A 22,046-nucleotide genomic window follows, 5' to 3' on the forward strand; every position below is an offset into this window, starting at 1 on the left:
CCTTTCTTGCAGCCATATCGCACTGTTGGCTCATATTCAGCTTGTGATCTACAACAATTCCAAGATCCTTCTCATTTGTAGTATTGCTGAGCCAAGTATCCCCCATCTTATAACTGTGCATTTGGTTTCTATTTCCTAGATGGAGAACTTGGCATTTATCCCTATTAAATTTCATTCTGTTGTTTTCAGCCCAGCACTCCAGCCTATCAAGATCACTTTGAAGTTTATTTCTGTCTCCCAGGGTATTAGCTATCCCACCCAATTTGGTGTCATCTGCAAATTTAATAAGCATTCCCTGCATCTCCTCGTCCAAATCATTAATAAAAATGTTGAAGAGCACTGGGCCCAGGACTGAGCCCTGCTGTACCCCACTCGTTACCTCCCCCCAGTTTAAGAAGGTACCATTGATAAGCACTCTTTGAGTCCGATTCTGTAGCCAACTATTAATCCACCACATAGTTGTTCCATCCAGCCCCCTTTTAGCTAGTTTTTAAATCAGAATATCATGGGGCACTTTGTCAAAAGCTTTGCTCAAGACAAGACATATTACGTCCACAGCATTCCCACAGTCCACAAGGGAGGTTACCTGATCAAAAAATGAGATCAAATTAGTCTGACAGGATTTGTTCCTGACAAATCCATGCTGGCTTCTAGTAATCACTGCATTGATTTCAAGGTGTTTACAGATTGACTTCTTTATAATTTGCTCCAAAAAATTTCCCAGGGATGGATGTCAGACTGACTGGCTGTAGTTCCCTGGTTCCTCCTTTTTGCCGTTTTTGAAGATAGGGACAATGTTAGCCCTCCAGTCTTCCATGATTTCGCAAAGATAATTGACAGCGGTTCTGAGAGTTTTTCTACTAGCTCCTTCATTACTCTAGGATGCAGTTCATTGGGCCCTGGAGATTTGAACTCATTCAAAGAAAGTAGGTGCTCTTTGACCATTTGTTTATCAATCTCAAACTGCAATCCTGACCCCTCAACTTGTGCTTCACTTTTTCCAGGGAGGTCATAAACCTGCTTTTGGGAGAAAACTGAGCCAAAGTAGGAATTGAGCACTTCAGCCTTTTCTTTGTCAAATGTTATCAATTTGCTATCTTCATTAAGCAGTTGAACCACCATTTCTTTCTTCTGTCTTTTACTACTCACGTATTTGAAGAAGGCCTTAGGAGTTGTTAGTGTGAGAAAAGCATATGCCAGGTTGGCTCTGTTAAACAGTTTGTTTTGACTGGGTTGTTGAACTTTGTCTTCAGTCTCCTGAATAGAGATGTAAAATTTTGGGGAATTTTGAAGCCATGAAAAAGAAATCCTGGGAAAAAACGGGAATTTCTGGGAAAATTGCCCCCAAATGCAATATTATCACTTTTTACAGATTAAAATCACTTTGTTACTTTAGGGACATAAAATGTAATTATGTACAAGTTGATTTGGGATAAAATGATCACATTTGGTATATTAAAAGTACAATGTATTCAAGCAATTATTACAAATTGAATTTCCTTTTCAATTTTTACTTTTTTTGGTAGCAAAGGGAGCTACAAGCTCCTGAACTGTAAGGAACCTCTTTGGTTTTGCCAGTTTCTGAGGAGCAGGCAAAAACAATTTAAAAACAAACAAAAGAAACCATCAACATTAGTAAAAAGAAATTATTTATGTCTCCGCTAGTCCTCCACAGTGTCAAGCAGACATAAATCACCCATTTCCATAAAAAGAACCAAGAAAAAGGGACCAAGATTCAATGAATATGCATGAAATTTAATCACTCATTTTTTGAGCTATAGCTGTCACTATCAGTTTCAGTCACTGCTTCAATGGCAGTGCCCCTAGTGGCAGAAATGCATCTTGTTCTTGCATTTGAGAGCTGTAGTCTCAGTTTGCAACCTAGGACTTGCTTGTCCTTAGTGTACAGAAATTGTAATAATTTGATACTGTACATCGTTTTAGAAATCATCTGGAGAAGTAAATATCTGAACACCTTCTCTTAAACATTTTATTCATCATGCTAAAATAAAACATTCCATAATCCATTTTTCCTCATTTCTTTCAATTTTTCCATTTGAGGGGGGGGGGGGAAGACTTTGGGAAAAATCCATAAAAAAACTGTTTCCCCCCCGAATTTTCCCCATTTTTCCCCAGGCCTTTCACACCTGTACTCCTGAACTCTTATCTGTAAGGAGCACTGAACTATGGTAGGTAGTCCTGGCACAGCATGTTGTCCTTTCATAGGTTATGCTCCTGTAGTTAGCTGATTTGATTTCAGTCTGTATGGTTTCTATAAGTAAATTCATGAGAGCCATTAAACACCTTTTGATAATGGCAAACCATTTTTAAAATCAAACAGACCCTCATCTAGCAATGTTTCCAAAAGATCTTTCAAGACCCCATGTTCCTTAGGAATTCTCTTCATTCTATAATGATCTTTTGAGGCCCTCTGCATGAGTTTCCAATATCAACACATTAACACTGTCTAGCAAGTAGGGAATACTTTGCCATTACTACTAGTTTTGGAAAAGGCTAAATAAGATCTCAGTTGCATGCTCTTATGCCTATGTAGCCTGGCGAAACAACCCATGAACAAACCAAGGTTCTAGGTTCACATATAACAACCAGCCATGGTTAAAACAACCAGCCATGGTTAAAACAACAACAACAAGACATGGGTTCTCTTTCTGGGTTGTTTGTGGTTATGGAAGTACAAGCTGATTTCCAGCTGGTTACTGAACAATGGGCCATTGTTTTGTATTAAAAGTGTAGAAAATGTGTAGCTAAAATGATCAAGGGACTGAAGCACCTCCCCTGAGGGAAGGTTACAAGAGTTGGGTTTATTTAGGTTGGAAAAAGGGGGGTAAGAGGAACATGACAGAGGTGTACAAAATTCTGCATGGTGTGGAGAATGTGGATAGGGAGAACTCAAGGTCATCCCATGAAGCTGATTGGTGGGCAATTCAGGACAGATAAAAGTAAGTTCTTTTTCGTGGTCTCTGTGCATCACACATATGGGCTCTGCGCCTGCGCAGGGCCAGCTTCGGAAACTTCTAAAGCTGAAAATCTTTTAGGCGGGAACTCCTCCCCCACCGTCCACTGAGCATGCTCAGAGGTTCCCGTCTAACTCCCCAGTTCTCTTCAACCGCCTGTAGGGTCAACAGCGTTTGGAGACTTCTGTTTGGTATCGTTTTATACCTAGCTGAATTATACTATTTTCATCCTTTTTTCTTCTACAGTTTTCTAACGTTTTTCTATCTAGTTAAAAAAAAAAAAGATTATTCTTGTTGTTCGTTACCTCAGCCTTGGTGCCTATGGCACTACAAGGCCTCTTCAAAAAGTGCTCCGGTTGTGGGCAGAAAATATCCCAAACCGACGGACATTCCCGGTGTTTACTGTGCTTGGGGGAGACGCATGTCGTCGAGTCCTGTTGTTTTTGCCTGAAATTCTTGAGGCAAACCAGGAAGAACCGATCTGATCGCCTTCGGGCATTACTTTGGGAAAAGGCATTGGAGGCAGTGGAGAAACCGAGTACGTCTCGACGCTCCAAATCTCCCAGTACAATGGAGTCTGTGCCCCAACCTCCTCCATCATGGAGTGATGCCTTATCGGTTCCCCCCTCCTCCTCCTCTCGTTCCGCCTCATCAAAAGCAGCCAGGAAAATTTCTAAGAGAGCAAGAGAGCATGTTGGGTCCGAAGAACCCCAACGGAAGAAAAGTAAACTAAAATCAAAGGAGGGAAAGAAAAAATCGGCAAAGTCAGACCCGTCGACGGTACCGACGATTTCGATAACGAACCGTCCTACGGCACCGAGGAGCCCAATATCGAGGCTTTCCCTGCAAAAAACGCCTCCAATATCGGCAAGTCCGATACCAATACTTTCGGTACCGAGAACCTTCTCGATACCGAGACGGGCAACTCCGTTGTCACCGCCGGCCTTGACGCCGCCACGAACGGAGCAAATAATGGCTTCCCCGGTACCGTCTCTCAATATCATTACGGTACCGACCGAGGAGACAAGTTTAAGGGCATCAATCTCGGAAGGAGAGATTAGAGGCTCCTCACAAGATCCGACAATGGCGGAAGAGGGTCCTCCCTCCTCTCGATACCGCCAAAGCCAACAACCAACCATCGGTACCCACGCTTTCGGCAACCTCCATCGGAGACAGTTTCCCGCCCTCCACCTGCGGAAGATGCTGCCGCTATGCCACCGCAGCCCTCGGTACCGAGGCCTCCACCTCAACGGGTGCAAACTACGGCACCGACAACATCGGTACAGTCACAGGCTCTGCAATCCTTGCCCACGGCTAGAATGAGGAGAAGTGCATTGGATGAGCCCTCTGATGATGAATATCAATCAGACTCCTCTCAGGAACCATCGCCCCCACCATCAATCCCTTCACCAGATGATTTAGTGGTAGCGACAGATGTAATCTCTCCCTCTGAGGACTTGACCCATTTCACTGATCAAGTGCAAAGAATGGCGAGGTCCCTGGGGATCGATACTTCTCAACCAATAGAGAAGTTAAATGACCCCGTTTATGACGATTTATATTGCGAGTCATCTACCCCAGCGGCAATTCCATACTTACCCGTGCTATTACGCACAGCCCAACTGTCGTGGAAAATGCCCTCCTCTATGCCACCAACATTGAGGAAGTTAGATAACATCTACAAAATCCAAGAAAAGACAGTGCCGTTCCTTTTCACCCACCCCAAGCCTAATTCAATCATAGTTGAGGCATCCCAAGGAAGATGGAACACTCAGAGGAAACACAACGCTCCGGTTGACAAAGAAGGTCGTAGACTGGACGGCCTGGGAAGAAGAATATATTCTTCTGCATCTTTCTCACTAAGAGTGCACAATTACCCTGCCCCCATGGCTAAATATCAATCCTTTCTATGGGAAAAAATGGCATCTCTTTCTGGATATCTGCCAGACGATCAAAGAGAGCTGTCAAATGTGTTTTACACAGAAGCCATGAGGCTGTCACGCCAGCAACTCAACACAGCGAGGCATGCCACTGACTGTGCTTCAAAAGCAATGGTGGCCTCTATCGCATTAAGACGACATGCGTGGCTTAGGTCCGCAGGACTTTCTCAAGAAGCGCGCACCCGGATAGAGGACCTTCCCCTTGACCGGGAAGGACTCTTCCACTTGTCCACGGACAAGTCCATGGAGAGCATTCAAAAAGCCAAAAATACGGCTAAGAAAATGGGGATTGGTCAGCAGCAACAACAGCTTCAGAGACCATTCCGCCAGAGACGCTGGCCAAGAACACAGCAGCAGTTCCCACCAAGGCAACAGCAATTCCAACTGCAAGACCGCCCCACTACATACCAGCCTCAGGGTCAGTATAGGAGGCAACAGTACCCAGGACAGTTTAAGCAAAACAAGAGCAAGCCTGACCCGAATCAAAGGCGGTGTCTTTGACTGCCACACACCAAACAGCCTAACACCTAAGTTTGGTGACATCCTTGCCCCTTTTTTCTGCAATTGGACCACTATTACAACTGACACATGGGTCCTTAACATCATATCTCGGGGCTACAAAATAGAGTTCTCCATCCCCCCTCCCCTCGGAACCGCAAGGTTCTCACCACCTACAGACGCTCTGTTGCAAGAGACTACGTCTCTTTTAGAGAAGGGCGCCATAGAGCGATTACCAACTTGCGCACTGGGAGGCGGTTTTTACTCCCGTTACTTTACGGTTCTTCTTCGTGGTCTCTGTGCATCACACCCACCCATGGGCTCTGCGCCTGCGCGAGCTCGGCTTCGGGAACTTTCAAAGCTTATGATAATTTTAGGCGGGAACCATCCCCCGCGCTGTACTGCGCAGGTCCGTTAGGTTCCCACCTACTCTTTCAGTTTCTTTTTGACCGCCATTGTGGCTGCTTGTTCTTCAGGACTCTCGTCAAAAGAAGTGTTTGTTCTTCCTAAAATAATAATAATAATAATAATAATAATAATAATATATAGTTAGATTTAGTAGCGTTTGTTTGTTTTTTCTTGTAAATATCTTACTGTATATAGTTAGATAGCGCAAAACTGCGCGATTCCCGCGCTGTCTCCGACGCGTATGGCCCTTAAGGCCCCGTTTAGAAAATGTGTTAGATGCGGAGCCAAGCTCCCCCCCACCGATGGTCACTCCCTTTGTTTAATTTGCCTGGGAGAACAACACATTCCAGAATCCTGCCACCACTGCATGGCCTTTACTAGGCAAACTCGAAAGCATCGCGCCGATCGTCTTCGTGCAGTTCTTTGGAAAAAAACTTTGCTTGCAGTGGACGAACCTTCCTCCTCTCCAGCCATGCAGGCCATGCAGACCGCGCCAAGCCGCGCCCCAACCCAGCAGAGACAGGGCCCCACAGAATGCTCTGATGCCACCACACCAAGCCCTTCTCTATCCGTAACAACAGCAAAGAAGATATCGAAGCAGGCGCTCACACCAAAGCATAAAGAATCTCATAAAAAGAAAAAGAGACGCTCTACACAAGAGCCACTTCCATCCGAATCTTTGAGAATGAGTGCTATGCCGCCGCCCCCACCACCATCGATACCGGCATCACCAGCCCCATCGCGTACCGAGCAACCACCACCAAGTGAAGCCTCAGTACCGCTATCGACATCGAGACACGCGTTATCGATGTCGGAGGGTGAAATACGGGATCCAACCCCACCAGCACGCCTGGAATCGGGGCATCCCCCACCCTTGAGGGCACAGACCATAGATCCCCTCGATCTCGTCTGCAGACCCTATCTCCGAGACATACTCGGTCTCATGGGCACCAGTACCAAAGGGACAGATCACGCTCCCCTCGATCGTGCCGCTCAGGCTCAGACAGGGAGTCTAACTGGTCAGCCCCCCCCAGACCTTATTATGGCTGGGACGACTGGAATTATTTTAGACCACCGGACTACTACCATTACTACGACTACCATGGTTATCCCCTCGCGGTACCAACAAGAGGAACACTTTATTCCATCAAGTCCTCGATACCGTCACGAGGATTGTTTCATTCCGCCACCACCAGTCTCTCGGTCACTACCAAATCTGACCATATCTACTTCTCAAACAGCCGCAGTAACTAGCGCAACTCCAGCCGCAGAACGCCTTACACCACATTTACAGCTTCCCCCTATTCAAGCACTGGAGGCAGCTGACCGAGAATCCTCCTGCTCACCAGATGAGGATTACCAATCTGACACAGCCTCCGTCTCATCGGTAACCCCTTCCACACCATCCCCAGAGGGAGCAGTTGCTTTGGGAGAATCCACATCCCCGCCGGAGGACAAGGGTCACTTCACTGAGAATGTCCAACGGATGGCTCAATCCCTAGGCTTAGAGACTCACCAGACTATAGAGCATGTTAAAGACCCAGTCTTCGATGCAGTTCACGCAGAGATGCCTTCTTCCGTGGCTATGCCATTCTTACCCACACTCCTTCAAACAGCCAAGCTCTCATGGAAAAACCCATCTTCTATGCCACCAACAGCTAGAAGATTAGAAAATATGTACAAAGTTCAGGAACCAGGCGCAGAGTTCCTCTTCTCTCATCCCCCACCTAACTCGGTGATCGTTGAAGCCTCACAAGGGAGATCGCAAAGAGTCCACTCTTCCCCTGTGGATAAAGAGGGACGCAGATTGGATTTACTTGGCAGACGTTTATATTCCTCTACTGCCCTAGGACTTAGAGTCGCAAATTATCAAGCTGTTATGGCAAGATATCAGCTGTTCCTGTGGGAAAAGATGGGGTCCTTATCCGACCACCTCCCAGAGGAACAAAGAGAACTTGCCCAAGTATTTCAGGCTGAAGCACAAAAAATGGCTCGACAACAAATAAATACTGCCCGCCACCAAACAGACTGCAATTCTAAGGCAATGGTGGGTGTGATTGCCTTGCATCGCCACGCCTGGCTACGCTCTGCCGGACTGACGCAGGAAGCCCGTAAAAGGATTGAAGGCTTGCCGTTTGACAGCGAAGGGCTGTTTAACAGTAAAACAAACGACACCATGGATGCCATACAAAAGGCAAAGAACATGGCACGCAAAATGGGGATAACACAACCACAAACCAACTTCAGGCAACGCAAGTGGTACAGAAGCCCCCCTTCTCAACAATTTCGCCGCCCCACAGAATGCGCCGATAGGCAGCAACCCAACTGGCAACAACGTCGCTCTACTCAGACCTTCCCTAGGTACCAAACCCCAAGGAAAAGAGGGGACTCCAACAAAAAACAGCGTCTTTGACTCTCATTTGGTCCCCCTCACCTTAGACATTGGGGAACAAAGCCCATGCCCCCTCCTATCCCCATACTACCAGGCTTGGGAATCTATCACTACTGACAATTGGGTTCTTTCCATTGTCCGACAGGGGTACCGTATCGAATTCGAAGACCTCCCCCCTTTCTCGGGACTAAAAAACACATCTCCATCACCAACACTGTGCGAGGAAGTAAGAACACTGCTCCAAAAGGGCGCTATTCATCCCATCACCTCCCTGCAAACCCACACGGGTTTCTACTCAAGATATTTCACAGTCCCGAAAAAAGATGGAGGTCTTCGACCTATACTGGACCTAAGGGGTGTAAACCTTTATGTAGCACCACGAAAATTCAGAATGACAACACTAGCAGCAATCCTACCTTTAATGCAACAAGGAAACTGGTTTGCAGCAATAGATCTCCGCGATGCCTATTTTCACATCGCGATTCATCCTTCAAGCCAAAAGTTCCTTCGCTTCGCGATCGGAAGCCAATGTTTCGAGTTCTGCGTTCTCCCCTTCAGGTTGGCATCAGCCCCGAGGGTGTTCACAAAAGTAATGGCAGTCGTCTGTGCCAACCTGCGGCTCCAGAGAATCCAAGTACACCCTTATCTAGACGATTGGCTATTGGTAGCCAACTCCAAACAACAACTCTGCTCGGACATTTCACTAACCCTCCACCTTTTACAACAATTGGGACTCTGTGTGAACACCGAGAAATCAATTCTATACCCTACCAGGACAATTCAATTCATAGGCGCAAAACTAGACTCTACCACAGCCAAAGCTTTCTTGCCATTAAACCGAATCAAAATAATCACGGCACTTGTAACTCAGGTCGCATCACACCCCAAAGTACAAGCCCTAACCATCCAGAGGCTCCTCGGTTTGATGGCATCCACCACGGCAGTGGTCAAACTGGCCCGCCTCAAAATGAGACCATTGCAGAACTGGTTTATCCGCCACTTCGACCTCGAGGCAGACTCCAAACATACTTGGCTACACCTTCCTCCACAGATAATCAGATCACTCCTTTGGTGGAAGTACGACAACAACCTATCGAAGGGGATGCCATTCAGACCCCCCAACCCTTCGTTAACACTCACCACGGACGCGTCCTTGAAGGGCTGGGGAGCCCACTGCCAACGTCCCCACCACAAGACTTTGGTAACACAAGGCCTATGAACAACCCAACAACGTCAACTCCACATCAATTTTCTCGAGCTCTTGGCGGTGGCCAAGGCGCTTTCATCCTTCGAGACAATCATAGTGAACCAATGCGTCCAGATATTATCTGACAACATGACCACAATATACTATCTAAACAAACAGGGAGGGACATGATCCCTCAAACTCCTCAATCTCACCATCAAGACTATCGACTGGTGCACCTCCAGAAACATCGACATCGTGGCGATACATATCGCAGGCACGGACAACATTTTAGCCGACGATCTCAGTCGCTCATATTCCCCCTCCCACGACTGGGAAATGAAGGACTCGGTACCTGTTCCAGTCGTGGGGAACCCCAGAGATAGATGTGTTTGCCACACAAACCAATACGAAATGCCAGCAATTTTGCAGTCGAGCAGGGAAAGGAACCAGGTCTCTCAGCGATGCATTCCTATTCACGTGGACAGAACCGATGCTTTACCTCTTCCCCCGTTTCCCCTGCTAACGAAAGTCGTGGCGAAACTAATGACGGACAGAGCTTACGGGATCATCATAACCCCCTGGTGGCCGAGGCAACTATGGTTTACCACTCTTCACCGTCTAGCGCAAGGGGAATACCACCACCTCCCTCTGACACCAGACCTATTGACACAAGAACACGGAACAATCCACCACCCGGACCTGCACACACTGAGACTGACCGCGTGGAAGCTAACTGGGGCAGGCAGCTCTCGGTATCGTCGCCAGTTAGAGCAATAATCGAAGCGTCTCGTAAGCCAGCCACTCTAAAATCCTATGCGGCTAAATGGAAGCGGTTCCAATCCTTTGCATACGAAAAGCAATTTGACCCACAGAAGCCGTCGATACCGCAAATTCTCGAATTCCTCCTATCACTACATCTCAAGGGTCTTAAGCCTGCATCAATAAGAATTTATCTGGCTGCTATTTCAGCAACAATTGCTAAAGACAATGCATACCTGGAGACTAATACCAGTTCCTTTTTTTCTCATATCCTAGTTAAAAGTTTTTTCAAGGGGCTAAAAAATATTGCGCCTCCTGTTCGCAACTTGTTACCCCAGTGGAGTTTGTCTCTCGTACTTCAAGCATTAACGAAGGCACCGTTTGAGCCCTTAGCCACAGTTGATCTAAGGCTCCTCACGTTCAAAGTTGTGTTCCTCATTGCAATTACTTCCGCTCGCAGAGGAGGTGAACTTTGTGCCCTCCGAGTGGATCACCCATATCTTACATTCCACAGGGATAAAGTCGTCCTACACACTGACCCTGCCTTCCTTCCAAATGTGATTTCGGATTTCCACGTTAATCAGCCTATCATACTTCCAGCCTTCTTTCCAGCACCCACCTCTCCGATCGAAAGATCTCTCCATTCACTGGATGTCCGTAGGGCATTGGCCTTTTATAAGGCCAGGACAGAATCCCTCAGGCAAACTGAGCGCCTTTTCATTTGCTACGGAGGCCCCAACAGAGGTCGGCCTGTATCATCGCAGAGACTAGCATCCTGGGTGGTCGAAACCATTCAACTGGCATATGAATCATCTCATGTAAACCCACCAGGAAGGATAATGGCCCACTCAACTAGAGCAGTAGCCACATCAGTTGCTTTTTCCAAAGGGGCATCTCTTCCTGATCTCTGCAAAGCAGCGACTTGGTCGACACCATCGACCTTCATCCGTCATTACAGACTGGATGTCACAGCCAGACGGGATTGCACCTTCGGCCGCCTCATCTTCTCTGAAGTCCTTCAATAGAACACCGACCCTCCACCTGGTGAGTAAGCTTGTTATTCGCCCATGGGTGTGATGCACAGAGACCACGAAGAAGAAAGGCAGGTTGCTTACCTGTAACTGGAGTTCTTCGAGTGGTCATCTGTGCATTCACACAACCCACCCTCCTTCCCCACTCAGTGTTCTATTTTTACATAGTAATTACTTATTAGGCCACAATGTGGTCAAGCAAGGTTTTAAACTGAAAGAGTAGGCGGGAACCTAACGGACATGCGCAGTACAGCGCGGGGGATGGTTCCCGCCTAAAATTATCATAAGTTTTGAAAGTTCCCGAAGCCGAGCTCGCGCAGGCGCAGAGCCCATGGGTGGGTGTGAATGCACATATGACCACTCGAAGAACTCCAGTTACAGGTAAGCAACCTGCCTTTCCGAAACGGGATGGGGGGCTGAGACCTATTTTGGACCTTAGAGAGCTAAACAAGTTCATCAACCCTAAAAAATTCCTGATGAACTCTTTAGCAAGCATCCTACCTTTCCTCTCCCTAGGGGATTGGTTCACGTCTTTCGACCTTAAGGACGCATATTTTCATGTATCAATCCATCCCAATCATCGCCAATACCTCAGGTTCATAGTGGGGGAAGACGTTTTCCAATTCAAAGTGCTTCCTTTTGGGCTCTCTACTGCCCCCCGAGTCTTCACAAAGTGTATGGCACCAGTTTGCGCCTTTCTGAGGACTCGAGGGGTAGAGATCTGCCCCTACTTGGACGATTGGCTGATAGTGGCTAATACGGAGCAGGAAGCCGCCCGTAATACCCACCTCACCATCAACCTCCTCAATGAATTAGGCCTTTGCATCAACAAAGAAAAATCAAATTTTCAACCAACTCAAAAAATAAAATTCTTTGGAGCAATTCTGGACTCAACCCGCTCCACGGCTTTCCTTCCAGAGGATAGAGCTAATACGTTAATTAAACATGCAATTAAGCTCTTCCGCTCTAAATTCACCTCTGCCTTCCAGGTGCAAAGGTTATTGGGTTTCATGGCAGCGACTGTCAATGTCGTCCCTTGGGCGCGTCTGCACATGAAACCCCTACAGTTGTGGCTTCTGCGGGAGTACGACAATACATTGGACGCTCATTGAGTGAAATTGTCGCTCCCTGCCAAAATAAAGGACACACTCCTTTGGTGGAAGGATTTGTCCAATATCACACAGGGCTTGGACTTCAAACCCCCACAACCATCGCAACATCTAATGACAGACGCATCCCTATTGGGCTGGGGAGCCCACTGCGGGGATCTAACCATCCAAGAGCGCTGGAGCTCCCTCGACAGGAAAAGACACATCAACATCTTGGAGTTGATGGCTATCCAAAAAGCTCTGTATGCCTTTCAGCAGAACTTATTGGGTCATGTAATCCAGATCCATACAGACAATATGGCTGCTGTCTGGCATATAAACAAGCAAGGTGGAACGAGGTCTATGGACCTGATCTCCCTCACTCTGGACATTTGGCATTGGGCAATTGCCCACGACATGACTTTGTCTGCCATTCATATCGCAGGCCAGGACAATATTCTGGCAGACGACCTCAGCCGCACCTTTGTGGATACGCACGAGTGGCGGATGAAAGACACTGTTCTGGACATGATCTTTCAGGCATGGGGACAGCCTGTAATAGACTTATTCGCGACAATGTATTGTCACCAGAGACCGCCATCTGCAACCAATACTGCACGTGGGCAGGCCACGGGGCAGCATCTCTAGGAGACGCTTTCGAGAGGACGTGGACAGGACGGCTTCTGTACCTGTTTCCCCCCATACCACTCCTCTCAAGAGTTATTATAAAGCTGTGCAGCGACAACGACAACGCCATCTTAGTAGCGCCTTGGTGGCCAAGGCAGCCGTGGTTCACTCCGCTACTCAAACTGTCCTCAGCAGAGTTTATCAGACTCCCCCAATGCCACAACCTCATATTGAAGGAGAAGGGACTCATCTTCCATCTGGATGTCCAGTCCCTAAACCTAACAGCTTGGAGGATAAGGCAACGTTAGACAACCAACCGCTGCCTACTGACATATGGAACGTTATCCTAGCAGCTAGGAAACCAGCTACTAGAAGGTCATACGCAAAAAAATGGACAGCATTCTCTGCCTTTGCCCTCAGTAGAAACGAGAACCCGTTTTCAGCACCAATAGCAACAGTGCTCTCCTTTCTTTTTTCTTTATTTAAAAAAGGACTTAAGTTCTCGTCACTTAGAGTTTATTTAGCAGCTATCTCTGCCTCACACCATTGGATTCAGGGCTGTTCGGTCTTCATGCACCCTTTGACAAAACGGTTCATGAAGGGCATGAAGAACACAATCCCACCAGTTCGTTCTTTTGTTCCTCAATGGAGCCTCTCCGTGGTGCTCAAGGCACTATCTGCCAAGCCCTTTGAGCCTTTAGCAAGGACTGACTTGCGGTTGCTAACTTTCAAGGTGGCGTTCCTTGTTGCAGTAACATCTGCTAGGCGTGCATCCGAACTAGCAGCACTCTGCATAGAGTCACCATACACGGTGTTTCACGCTGACAAGGTGGTCCTTAGACCGGACCCAGCTTTTCTGCCGAAGGTTGTGTCTTCCTTTCATCTTGGGCAGGACATTACACTCCCAAGCTTCTTTTCTTCGCCGACATCCCCTATTGAGTCTGCTATACATACCCTGGATATAAGACGGGCCCTTGCCTTTTACCAGTCCAGAACTGCCACCCTCCGGAGATCCCAAAGACTCTTTGTTTGTTATGTTAAGTATACGAAAAGAAATACTTGCTTAGTCATTAAAATTGTGTGTGTATGGCTATCTCAGGGTTAAACAGAGAAAGTATCTGTGAGCAATTACCTTGAGATAGAGGCTGTTCTGGGAACCTTGCCAAGATTCTAAGTTAGCCTCATCACAGCTGTATGTAATGTAGATAAGAATTGTGTAGATCTGTATATAGTTTCTCACTTGTGTAAAATGGAACTGATCACTGCTTACTGATCACTGCTCTATGATCACTGCTCTCTGTGTATGCCTCAGTGTGCTGATCTGAACTGATCTGAATTGGACTGCACAGAAGCCTGAAGGAAATAAACCAGCTCTGCTGTGTAAGACCTGCGTGATGTGTGTTTGTTTCTGAGCACAAACAGAGTTCCAGAGAGAGAAAAGTTCTGGCACAATAACCCAATAAAGGTTATGGGCCCAGTCCAGTCCAGGAAGCCTACGCCAGCCTAATCCAGGCAGAAGAACCAGAACTTGATGGGAACGGTGCAGTATCAGAACCAGGAGTCTGCTAAAACAGAAAACTGTTGATGAAGGAAGACATCAAGCTAAAGCCAGTGCTGCAAAGTGAGGAAAAATCTCAGTCGGCTGACTCTGAGGAGGACTCTGAGCAGGAGGACGGTGAGATACCAATTCCTAAAGCAGAGGAAATGGCAGGAGCTAATATGTCTGGTTTGCATCAATTGTTAGAAAAGCTGAATGACTCTAACTATGCATTATGGTCTTACAAAATGCAAATGTATCTGATTCAGGCTGAACTGTGGTATGTAGTCACAGAGGATCCACCAGATAGAGCAGATCCACAGAATGCTAAATGGTTTAAGGACGATGCAAAAGCAATGGCAGTTATTGCATTAGCTGTGGAAGACTCTCAAATTTCCTTCATTCAGTTTTTGAATACATCAAAAGAGTGCTGGAATGCGCTACAAGCTGTATATCAAAGAGAAACAGCGGGCAGTAAAGTAATTCTAACCCGGAAACTGTATGGAATGAAGCTGAAACCAGGGGAGTCTATGTCAAACCATTTGAAAAGCATGAGAGAAATCTTCAATCAACTCAGGGCACGAGGGATGGAGTTTACAACTATACACCAAGTCTATGTGATTTTGTCAAGTCTTGATTCATCGTACGACGCGGTTGTCACCATGATGGAAAGTCAAGAGGAGAAAAATTTAACCCTCAAGTATGTAGCTGGAAAACTACTGGAAACCTATGAAAGAAGACAAGCTTCAAAACAACAGAGCCTTAAACTTCCTGTGGCTGAATTTCAACAAAGCCATAAATCTTCTGACGTGGTGGCTGCATTAAAGGCAAGGAAATGCTTTAACTGTGGTTCCACAGGACACTTAAGGCGGGATTGCAACAACAACAAGAAGAAAAAGCAGTCAACAGCAAAGTGGAGAGAAGAGAACAACATGAATGAAGCTGAATCAACAAAGAAGTGTCTTCTAGCAAGAGTCAAAGAGACAATGAATCCTTGGTTTTTGGACTCTGGGGCTTCAATAAGTATGGCAAAAGACAAACTTTCATTTGTAACCTTGGAAACTTCTACTTCAGAGCAAAAGTGTGTTACCCTTGCAAATGGAACAAAAATCCAGATTTGTGGTGTGGGTAATGTATATTTTGATTGTCTGGGAGTTGAACTACAAAGTGTTTTATATGTACCAGAATTAGAAACAAACCTTCTAAGTGTGTTTCAGTTAACAGAAATGGGGTATGAGGTTTGTTTTACTGAAGAAAATTGTACTATAAAACAGGGAAACAAGGTGTGTGTGCAAGGAATAATGAAAGAATCTTTGTATGTGATTAATACTTGTACAGAACATGAAGTTGTAGCCAGCAAAGTCACAACAAAAACAATAGCCAATTGCAAACCACACCAAGAGTGTATCCATTTAACTCATAAAAGGTTTGGTCATGCTAACTATAAAACAATTTCTAAGATTCCAGAATTGTGTGAAGGGGTGAAAATCAAACCATGTTCTAACTATGTAGAATGTAATGTATGCAGTGAAACCAAGTGTCATAAGTCAAACATTCCAAAACATAGTGAGAGAACAACAAAAAGAATTTTTGAATTAATTCATGCAGATCTTGCAGGTCCTTTTGAGACAAGTCAAGGAGGAAACAGATTTTTCTTGTCTATTGTTGATGATTACAGTAGATTTGGATTTGTGTATGTGTTAAAACAGAAGAGTGAAACTTTTGGAAAGTTTAAAGCCTTTGTTAAGTGGAGTAAAAATAGATTTAAAGAACCTATAGCTAATCTAAGAACGGACCGGGGAGGTGAATTTCTCAGCAACCAATTTAAAAAATTCCTCAGTGATGAGGGTATACAACATGACCTTACTGCTCCATATTCACCATTTCAAAATGGAGTTGCAGAAAGAAAAAACAGAACCTTGCAGAACATGTTAAGAGCTCTATTGAAAGAGTCAGGATTGTCTAACCTGTTCTGGGCAGAAGCTTTGTCCACCTCAAATTATTTGTTAAACAGGCTTTACCACTCTGTACATGAAAAAACTCCATATGAAATGTTTTACAAAAGAAAACCTAGAGTGTCACATATAAGGGTTTTTGGGAGTAAATGTTTTGCTCATATTCAGAAAGAAAACAGACCAGGAAAGCTAGCTCAAAGAGGTTTGGAATGTAAACTGTTGGGATATGATACACAAACAAAAGGCTATCGTTTGTGGTCTCCATATCACAAAAGTGTAATTGTGAGCAGAGATGTAGTTTTTCATGAACAAATGCAGGAAACAAAACAGTATGTAAGTTTGCCTGTAGAACAGAAAGCTGTAGAAACAGAAGAAATTCCTGAACAATCTCAGCAAGAGAGGGATGGGGAAGAAACTGTAGAGGAGGAAACTATGCCTGTAACTATGCCAAGACGATCAGAAAGGGAACGCAAAGCTCCAATTCGTTATTCAGATGAATATCAAAGCAAACAGGTTTCTCATAGAGCTTTACTAATAGCCTATGAACCTACTTCATTTGAGGAAATTCAGGAGATGGAACCTACAGAAGCTCAGGGCTGGCATGAAGCAATGTCAGAGGAAATCAGAGCAATGGAAAAAAATGAAACGTGGGAGCTAGTACCTTTACCTGAAGGTCGTAAAGCCATTAACAGTAAATGGGTATTAAAAGTAAAACAAAATGAGAAAGGACAGGTGGAAGGTTCAATGGTAAAACACAAAGAGATGCTTTAAAGCTAGGTCTCAGATTGTAACACAATTTAAACAACATGCGCAAGAGGAGGACTGTTAAGTATACGAAAAGAAATACTTGCTTAGTCATTAAAATTGTGTGTGTATGGCTATCTCAGGGTTAAACAGAGAAAGTATCTGTGAGCAATTACCTTGAGATAGAGGCTGTTCTGGGAACCTTGCCAAGATTCTAAGTTAGCCTCATCACAGCTGTATGTAATGTAGATAAGAATTGTGTAGATCTGTATATAGTTTCTCACTTGTGTAAAATGGAACTGATCACTGCTTACTGATCACTGCTCTATGATCACTGCTCTCTGTGTATGCCTCAGTGTGCTGATCTGAACTGATCTGAATTGGACTGCACAGAAGCCTGAAGGAAATAAACCAGCTCTGCTGTGTAAGACCTGCGTGATGTGTGTTTGTTTCTGAGCACAAACAGAGTTCCAGAGAGAGAAAAGTTCTGGCACAATAACCCAACATGTTATGGGGGCAAGCAAAAGGGACTTCAGGCATCCCCGCAGATAATATCTGCTTGGGTGGTTCAGACTATTAAGCTAGCCTATGAACTTGCTGGCCTCCCGTTGGAGGGTAAGGTGCGTTCCCACTCCACGAGAGGAGTGGCCACCTCTACAGCTTTTGAAAAGGGAATCGCTTTACAAGACCTCTGTAAAGCGGCTACCTGGTCAACTCCACTGACTTTTGCCAGCCACTACCGTCTGGATGTCAGATCGTGTAGAGACTGCGCTTTTGGGCGTGCCGTCCTATCGGCAATTCTGTGAGATTCATCTATGACCTGACGCCACCCACCTCCAGTAAGTCAGCTTGTTATTCGCCCATATGTGTGATGCACAGAGACCACGAAGAAGAAAGACAGGTTGCTTACCTGTAACTGTAGTTCTTCGAGTGGTCATCTGTGCAGTCACACAACCTTCCCACCGTCCCCACTATGGTGTCATTAATTTTTGATCACCTGGTGGTTCTCAGTGAGACTGTCTAGGCGGTTTCAGGAACTGGGGAGTTAGGCGGGAACCCCTGAGTGGACGGTGAGGGAGGGGTTCCCGCCTGAAAGATTTTCAGCTATAGAAGTTTCCGAACCTGGCCCTGCGCAGGCGCAGAGCCCCATATGTGTGACTGCACAGATGACCACTCAAAGAACTGCAGTTACAGGTAAGCAACCTGTCTTTCTTCTTCACACAGTGCATAGTTAAACTAGAGAATTCATTACCAAAAGATGTAGTGATGGCAACCAATTTAAATGGCTTTAAAAGGAGGTTGGATAAATTCCTGGAGAAGAAGGCTATCAATGTCTTCTACTCCTGATGGCTATGTGCTACCACCAGTATCAGAGGCAGTAAACCTATTTACACCAGTTGCTGGGAAACATGGATGGGAGGCTGCTCAAGCACTCTGTTTGTGGGTCCCCAGTTGACAGCTGCTTTGCAACTGTTTGAACAGAGTGTTGTACTAGCTGGACCCTTGGTCTGATCCAGCATGGCTCTTCTTATGTTCTTACTAGACCATTTGGTTAATATGCAACTCAAGAAAAGTGGCATTTGTTGAATTTCAAGGAGTCTTTGATTCATTTAATAGGAACAGGTTACGGGGAAAACTGGCAGAGTTAATCATGGGTCAATGTATCTTGATTCTATTACAATTGTTACATGAAAATTTGACTGTCCAGGTGAGATTTTCCACTGCTGCACACGTGCCGGATTGCATCACAGCACCTTGAGGTGGCTCCTCTTCTATTTCATCTATTTGTAAAGCACATAGCGCTTGATTTGAGTGGTGACTTTTCCCCCCTGGTAAAATTAGAAAAACTGTCGTTCCCCCTCTATGTTGACGATTTGATTACCATCTCGCATACCCTGATTGGTTTGCGTAGATTACTATCAGCATTGCCTGAACATTCTCAGAAAAATCTACTATCTATTAATTACAGGAAAATCAAAGTTATGGTCTTTGGGCACAGATCTGTATTTCACAAGTGGAGAATAAATACCCACCCTATCAACCAAGTATCTTCATATCGCTATTTTGGTATTCTTTTTTTCAAGTTCTGGAGGCTGGGGCGCCCATTTTAAGTCTTTGCAACTAAAGACAAACAAGCAATTAAATGCATTATTGAAGTTCTGGCACACAAGAGGAGGTTACCAAATCCACCCAATGCTAACCTTGCTGAAATAAAAACTTTAGCCTCAGTTTGCATATGGAAGAGAGTTATGGGGTCTGAAAATCTAGCATGATATGGAAATGTTTCAAAATAGTTTGTGAAGGACAAAGAAAGGAGCACTCCTGCTTCATTTTTATGTTTGGAAACTTGTATAATGGCAGTGAAATGTATCGTTATCATCATGGCCTTTAATTATTGGCTCAACATCCCCCCTACTTTAAACAGAGTATCTAAACTGTGTCTTTTAGAGCAAATGAGAACTAATTCATCAAGTACAGTATCCTGGTTCCATAGATTAACTTCTCAAATTCATTATTATGGTTTCTCTTCACAATACTTTAATATTTTGAATTTAGCTCTCGGTAAAAAGAACAGAAGAAATAGAAAGGCAGGCGGAGTTGCACTATATGTTAAAAATACCTATCCCTGCACAGAAATACAGGTGGATGAGCCTGGGAGCCCCGTCGAGAGCATCTGGATTAAAATACATGGGGCAAGGAATAAAAGGAAAATGAGAGTCGGAGGCCACTACCGACCACCCAATCAAGCAGAAGATGAGGATGTAACTTTTGATAAGCAAATTGCCAGTATTTTAAGGGTGATGTAGTAATGAGGGACTTCAATTACCCCAGTATCTGTTGGGAGACAAAATCTGCCAAAAATGCAAGAAATTCCTGACATGTGATAACTTTCTCCTAGAGAAAGTGGAGGAAGTTGCTAGAGGATCGTCTATCCTTGACTTGATACTGAGTAATAGGGATGACTTAGTGGATAAAGTAGTAGTTATGGGAACACTGGGGGAAAGCGGCCATGACATATAGCAAAAGCTGAGTGTACCCATATGCTTACTGTGGATGAAAATGAAGATGAAACTTTTGAGAAACAAATCACCAGTGTTTCAAGGAAGTCTGATGTAGTAGTGATGGGGGACATCAATTACCCCAATATTGTTGGGAGACAAATACTGCCAAAAGCGGCCCTTCCCTTCCAAGAAATTCCTGACATGTGTGGTCAGTCCTTGACTTGATATTGACCAATAGGGATGACTTAGTGGATGAAGTGGCAGTTACCGGAACTCTGGGGGAAAGTGACCATGTCATACTTGAATTCTTGATTATGAAGGAAGCAAAAGCTGAGTATAGCCATACACGTACTCTGGGTTTTAGGAAAGCTGATTTTAATAAACTCAGAATTATGATAAGCAAGGTCCCATGGCAAGTGACCCTAATGAAAAAAGGAGTCCAAGAAGGGTGAGAGTTTTTTAAAAAAGGAATTTTTAAAGGCAAAATTACAATCAATTCCAACAAGGAAAAAAGATAGAAGACAACAGAGGAAACCAATGTGGCTCCACAAAAAGCTTAGAGACGACCTGAAAACAAAAAAGGATACATATAGGAAGTAGAAGGAAGGCCAGGCTACAAAAGAAGAGTACAGACAGGAAGCACAGAAGTGCAGGAATGGCATCAGGAAGTCTAAAGCTGAGAATAAGGTATACTAAAAGCAACAAAAAAGCTATTTCCATAGTAAAAGATAGAGGAAAGAAATGGTGGTTCAACTGCTTAATAAGGATGGTAAATTGATAACAGATGACAAAGAAAAGGCCGAAGTGATCAATTCCTACTTTGGCTCAGTCTTCTCCAAAAAACAGGCCTGTGACCCATCTTATAAAAAGTGAAGTGCAAGCTGAAGGAGCAAAATTGTAGCTTGAGATCGATAAACAAATAGTCAAGGAACACCTAATTTCTTTCTTTCTTTCTTTATTACATTTTTATACCGCCCAATAGCTGAAGCTCTCTGAGCGGTTCACAAAAAGTTAAACCATGAAGAGCATAAAAACAACCATTCAGGGCCTGATGAGCTGCATTCTAGAGTAATAAATGAGCCAGCAGAAGAACTTTCAGAACCTCTGTCTATTATCTTTGCAAAATCATGGAAGATGGGTGAAATGCTGGACGACAGGAGGGGTGCTAATGTTGTCCCTATCTTCAAAAAGGAGCAACCTGGGAACTACAGACCAGTTAGTCTGACATCAATTGCTGGGAAATTTTTGGAGCAGATTACAAAGAAGTCAATCTGTAAGCACCTTGAAAACAATGCAGTAATTACTAGAATCCAGCATGGATTTGTCAAGAACAAATCCTGCCAGACTAATTTGATCTCATTTTTTGATCAGGTAACCTCCCTTGTGGATTGTGGGAATGCTGTGGCTTATGGGAGTTGCAATCCAAGACATCTGGCCTGCATTAGATTGCCTACCCCTGATTTAGCAAATTGCTGTTTTTTATAGTTCAACAGCTAAATAACAGTATATTAAGTAAACGTGCAAAGCTGTTCAGTACAAAATACATATTGGAGCAATGCATATTTTGCTGATATTTGACGTTTACTATTTGCTTTCATTCTAGGCTTTGATGGATTCTAGTCTTCCTAGGATACAGTTAGAACTCTACAAAGAGATTAAAAAGGTGAGCCACTTTCCTCCCAAAAATGGTTTTGAAAAATGGTTGGTGTTTTTTGTGGGGTTGGTTGGTTTATAGGCCACCTTTTCATAAGAACTTGAGATGAATTATATAATAAACAATAATATAACACTATTACCGATAGTGACAATTTAAACTTTAAACCTTAAAAGTTATTCATTGTCCTGAATTACATTGTTTGAAATTCTAATAAACACTGAAATGGTTGGGGGGTGGGGTGGAA

The 22,046-nt window shown here is 44.7% G+C and overlaps 1 protein-coding gene across 2 annotated transcripts in view; it reads left to right on the top strand.

Annotated features, from left to right (window-relative positions):
• Window positions 1-22,046, top strand: part of HTT (huntingtin) — a 454,111-nt gene that overhangs the window by 41,483 nt on the left and 390,582 nt on the right. For both annotated transcript variants that reach the window (XM_063135886.1, XM_063135887.1), the window contains exon 4: window positions 21,749-21,808. In XM_063135886.1, coding sequence (XP_062991956.1) covers window positions 21,749-21,808 — 60 coding nt within the window. The remainder of the gene's footprint in view (window positions 1-21,748; window positions 21,809-22,046) is intronic.

The sequence above is a fragment of the Elgaria multicarinata genome, chromosome 10 (genome assembly GCF_023053635.1).
Source record: "Elgaria multicarinata webbii isolate HBS135686 ecotype San Diego chromosome 10, rElgMul1.1.pri, whole genome shotgun sequence".
Taxonomy (NCBI): Eukaryota; Metazoa; Chordata; class Lepidosauria; order Squamata; family Anguidae; genus Elgaria; species Elgaria multicarinata.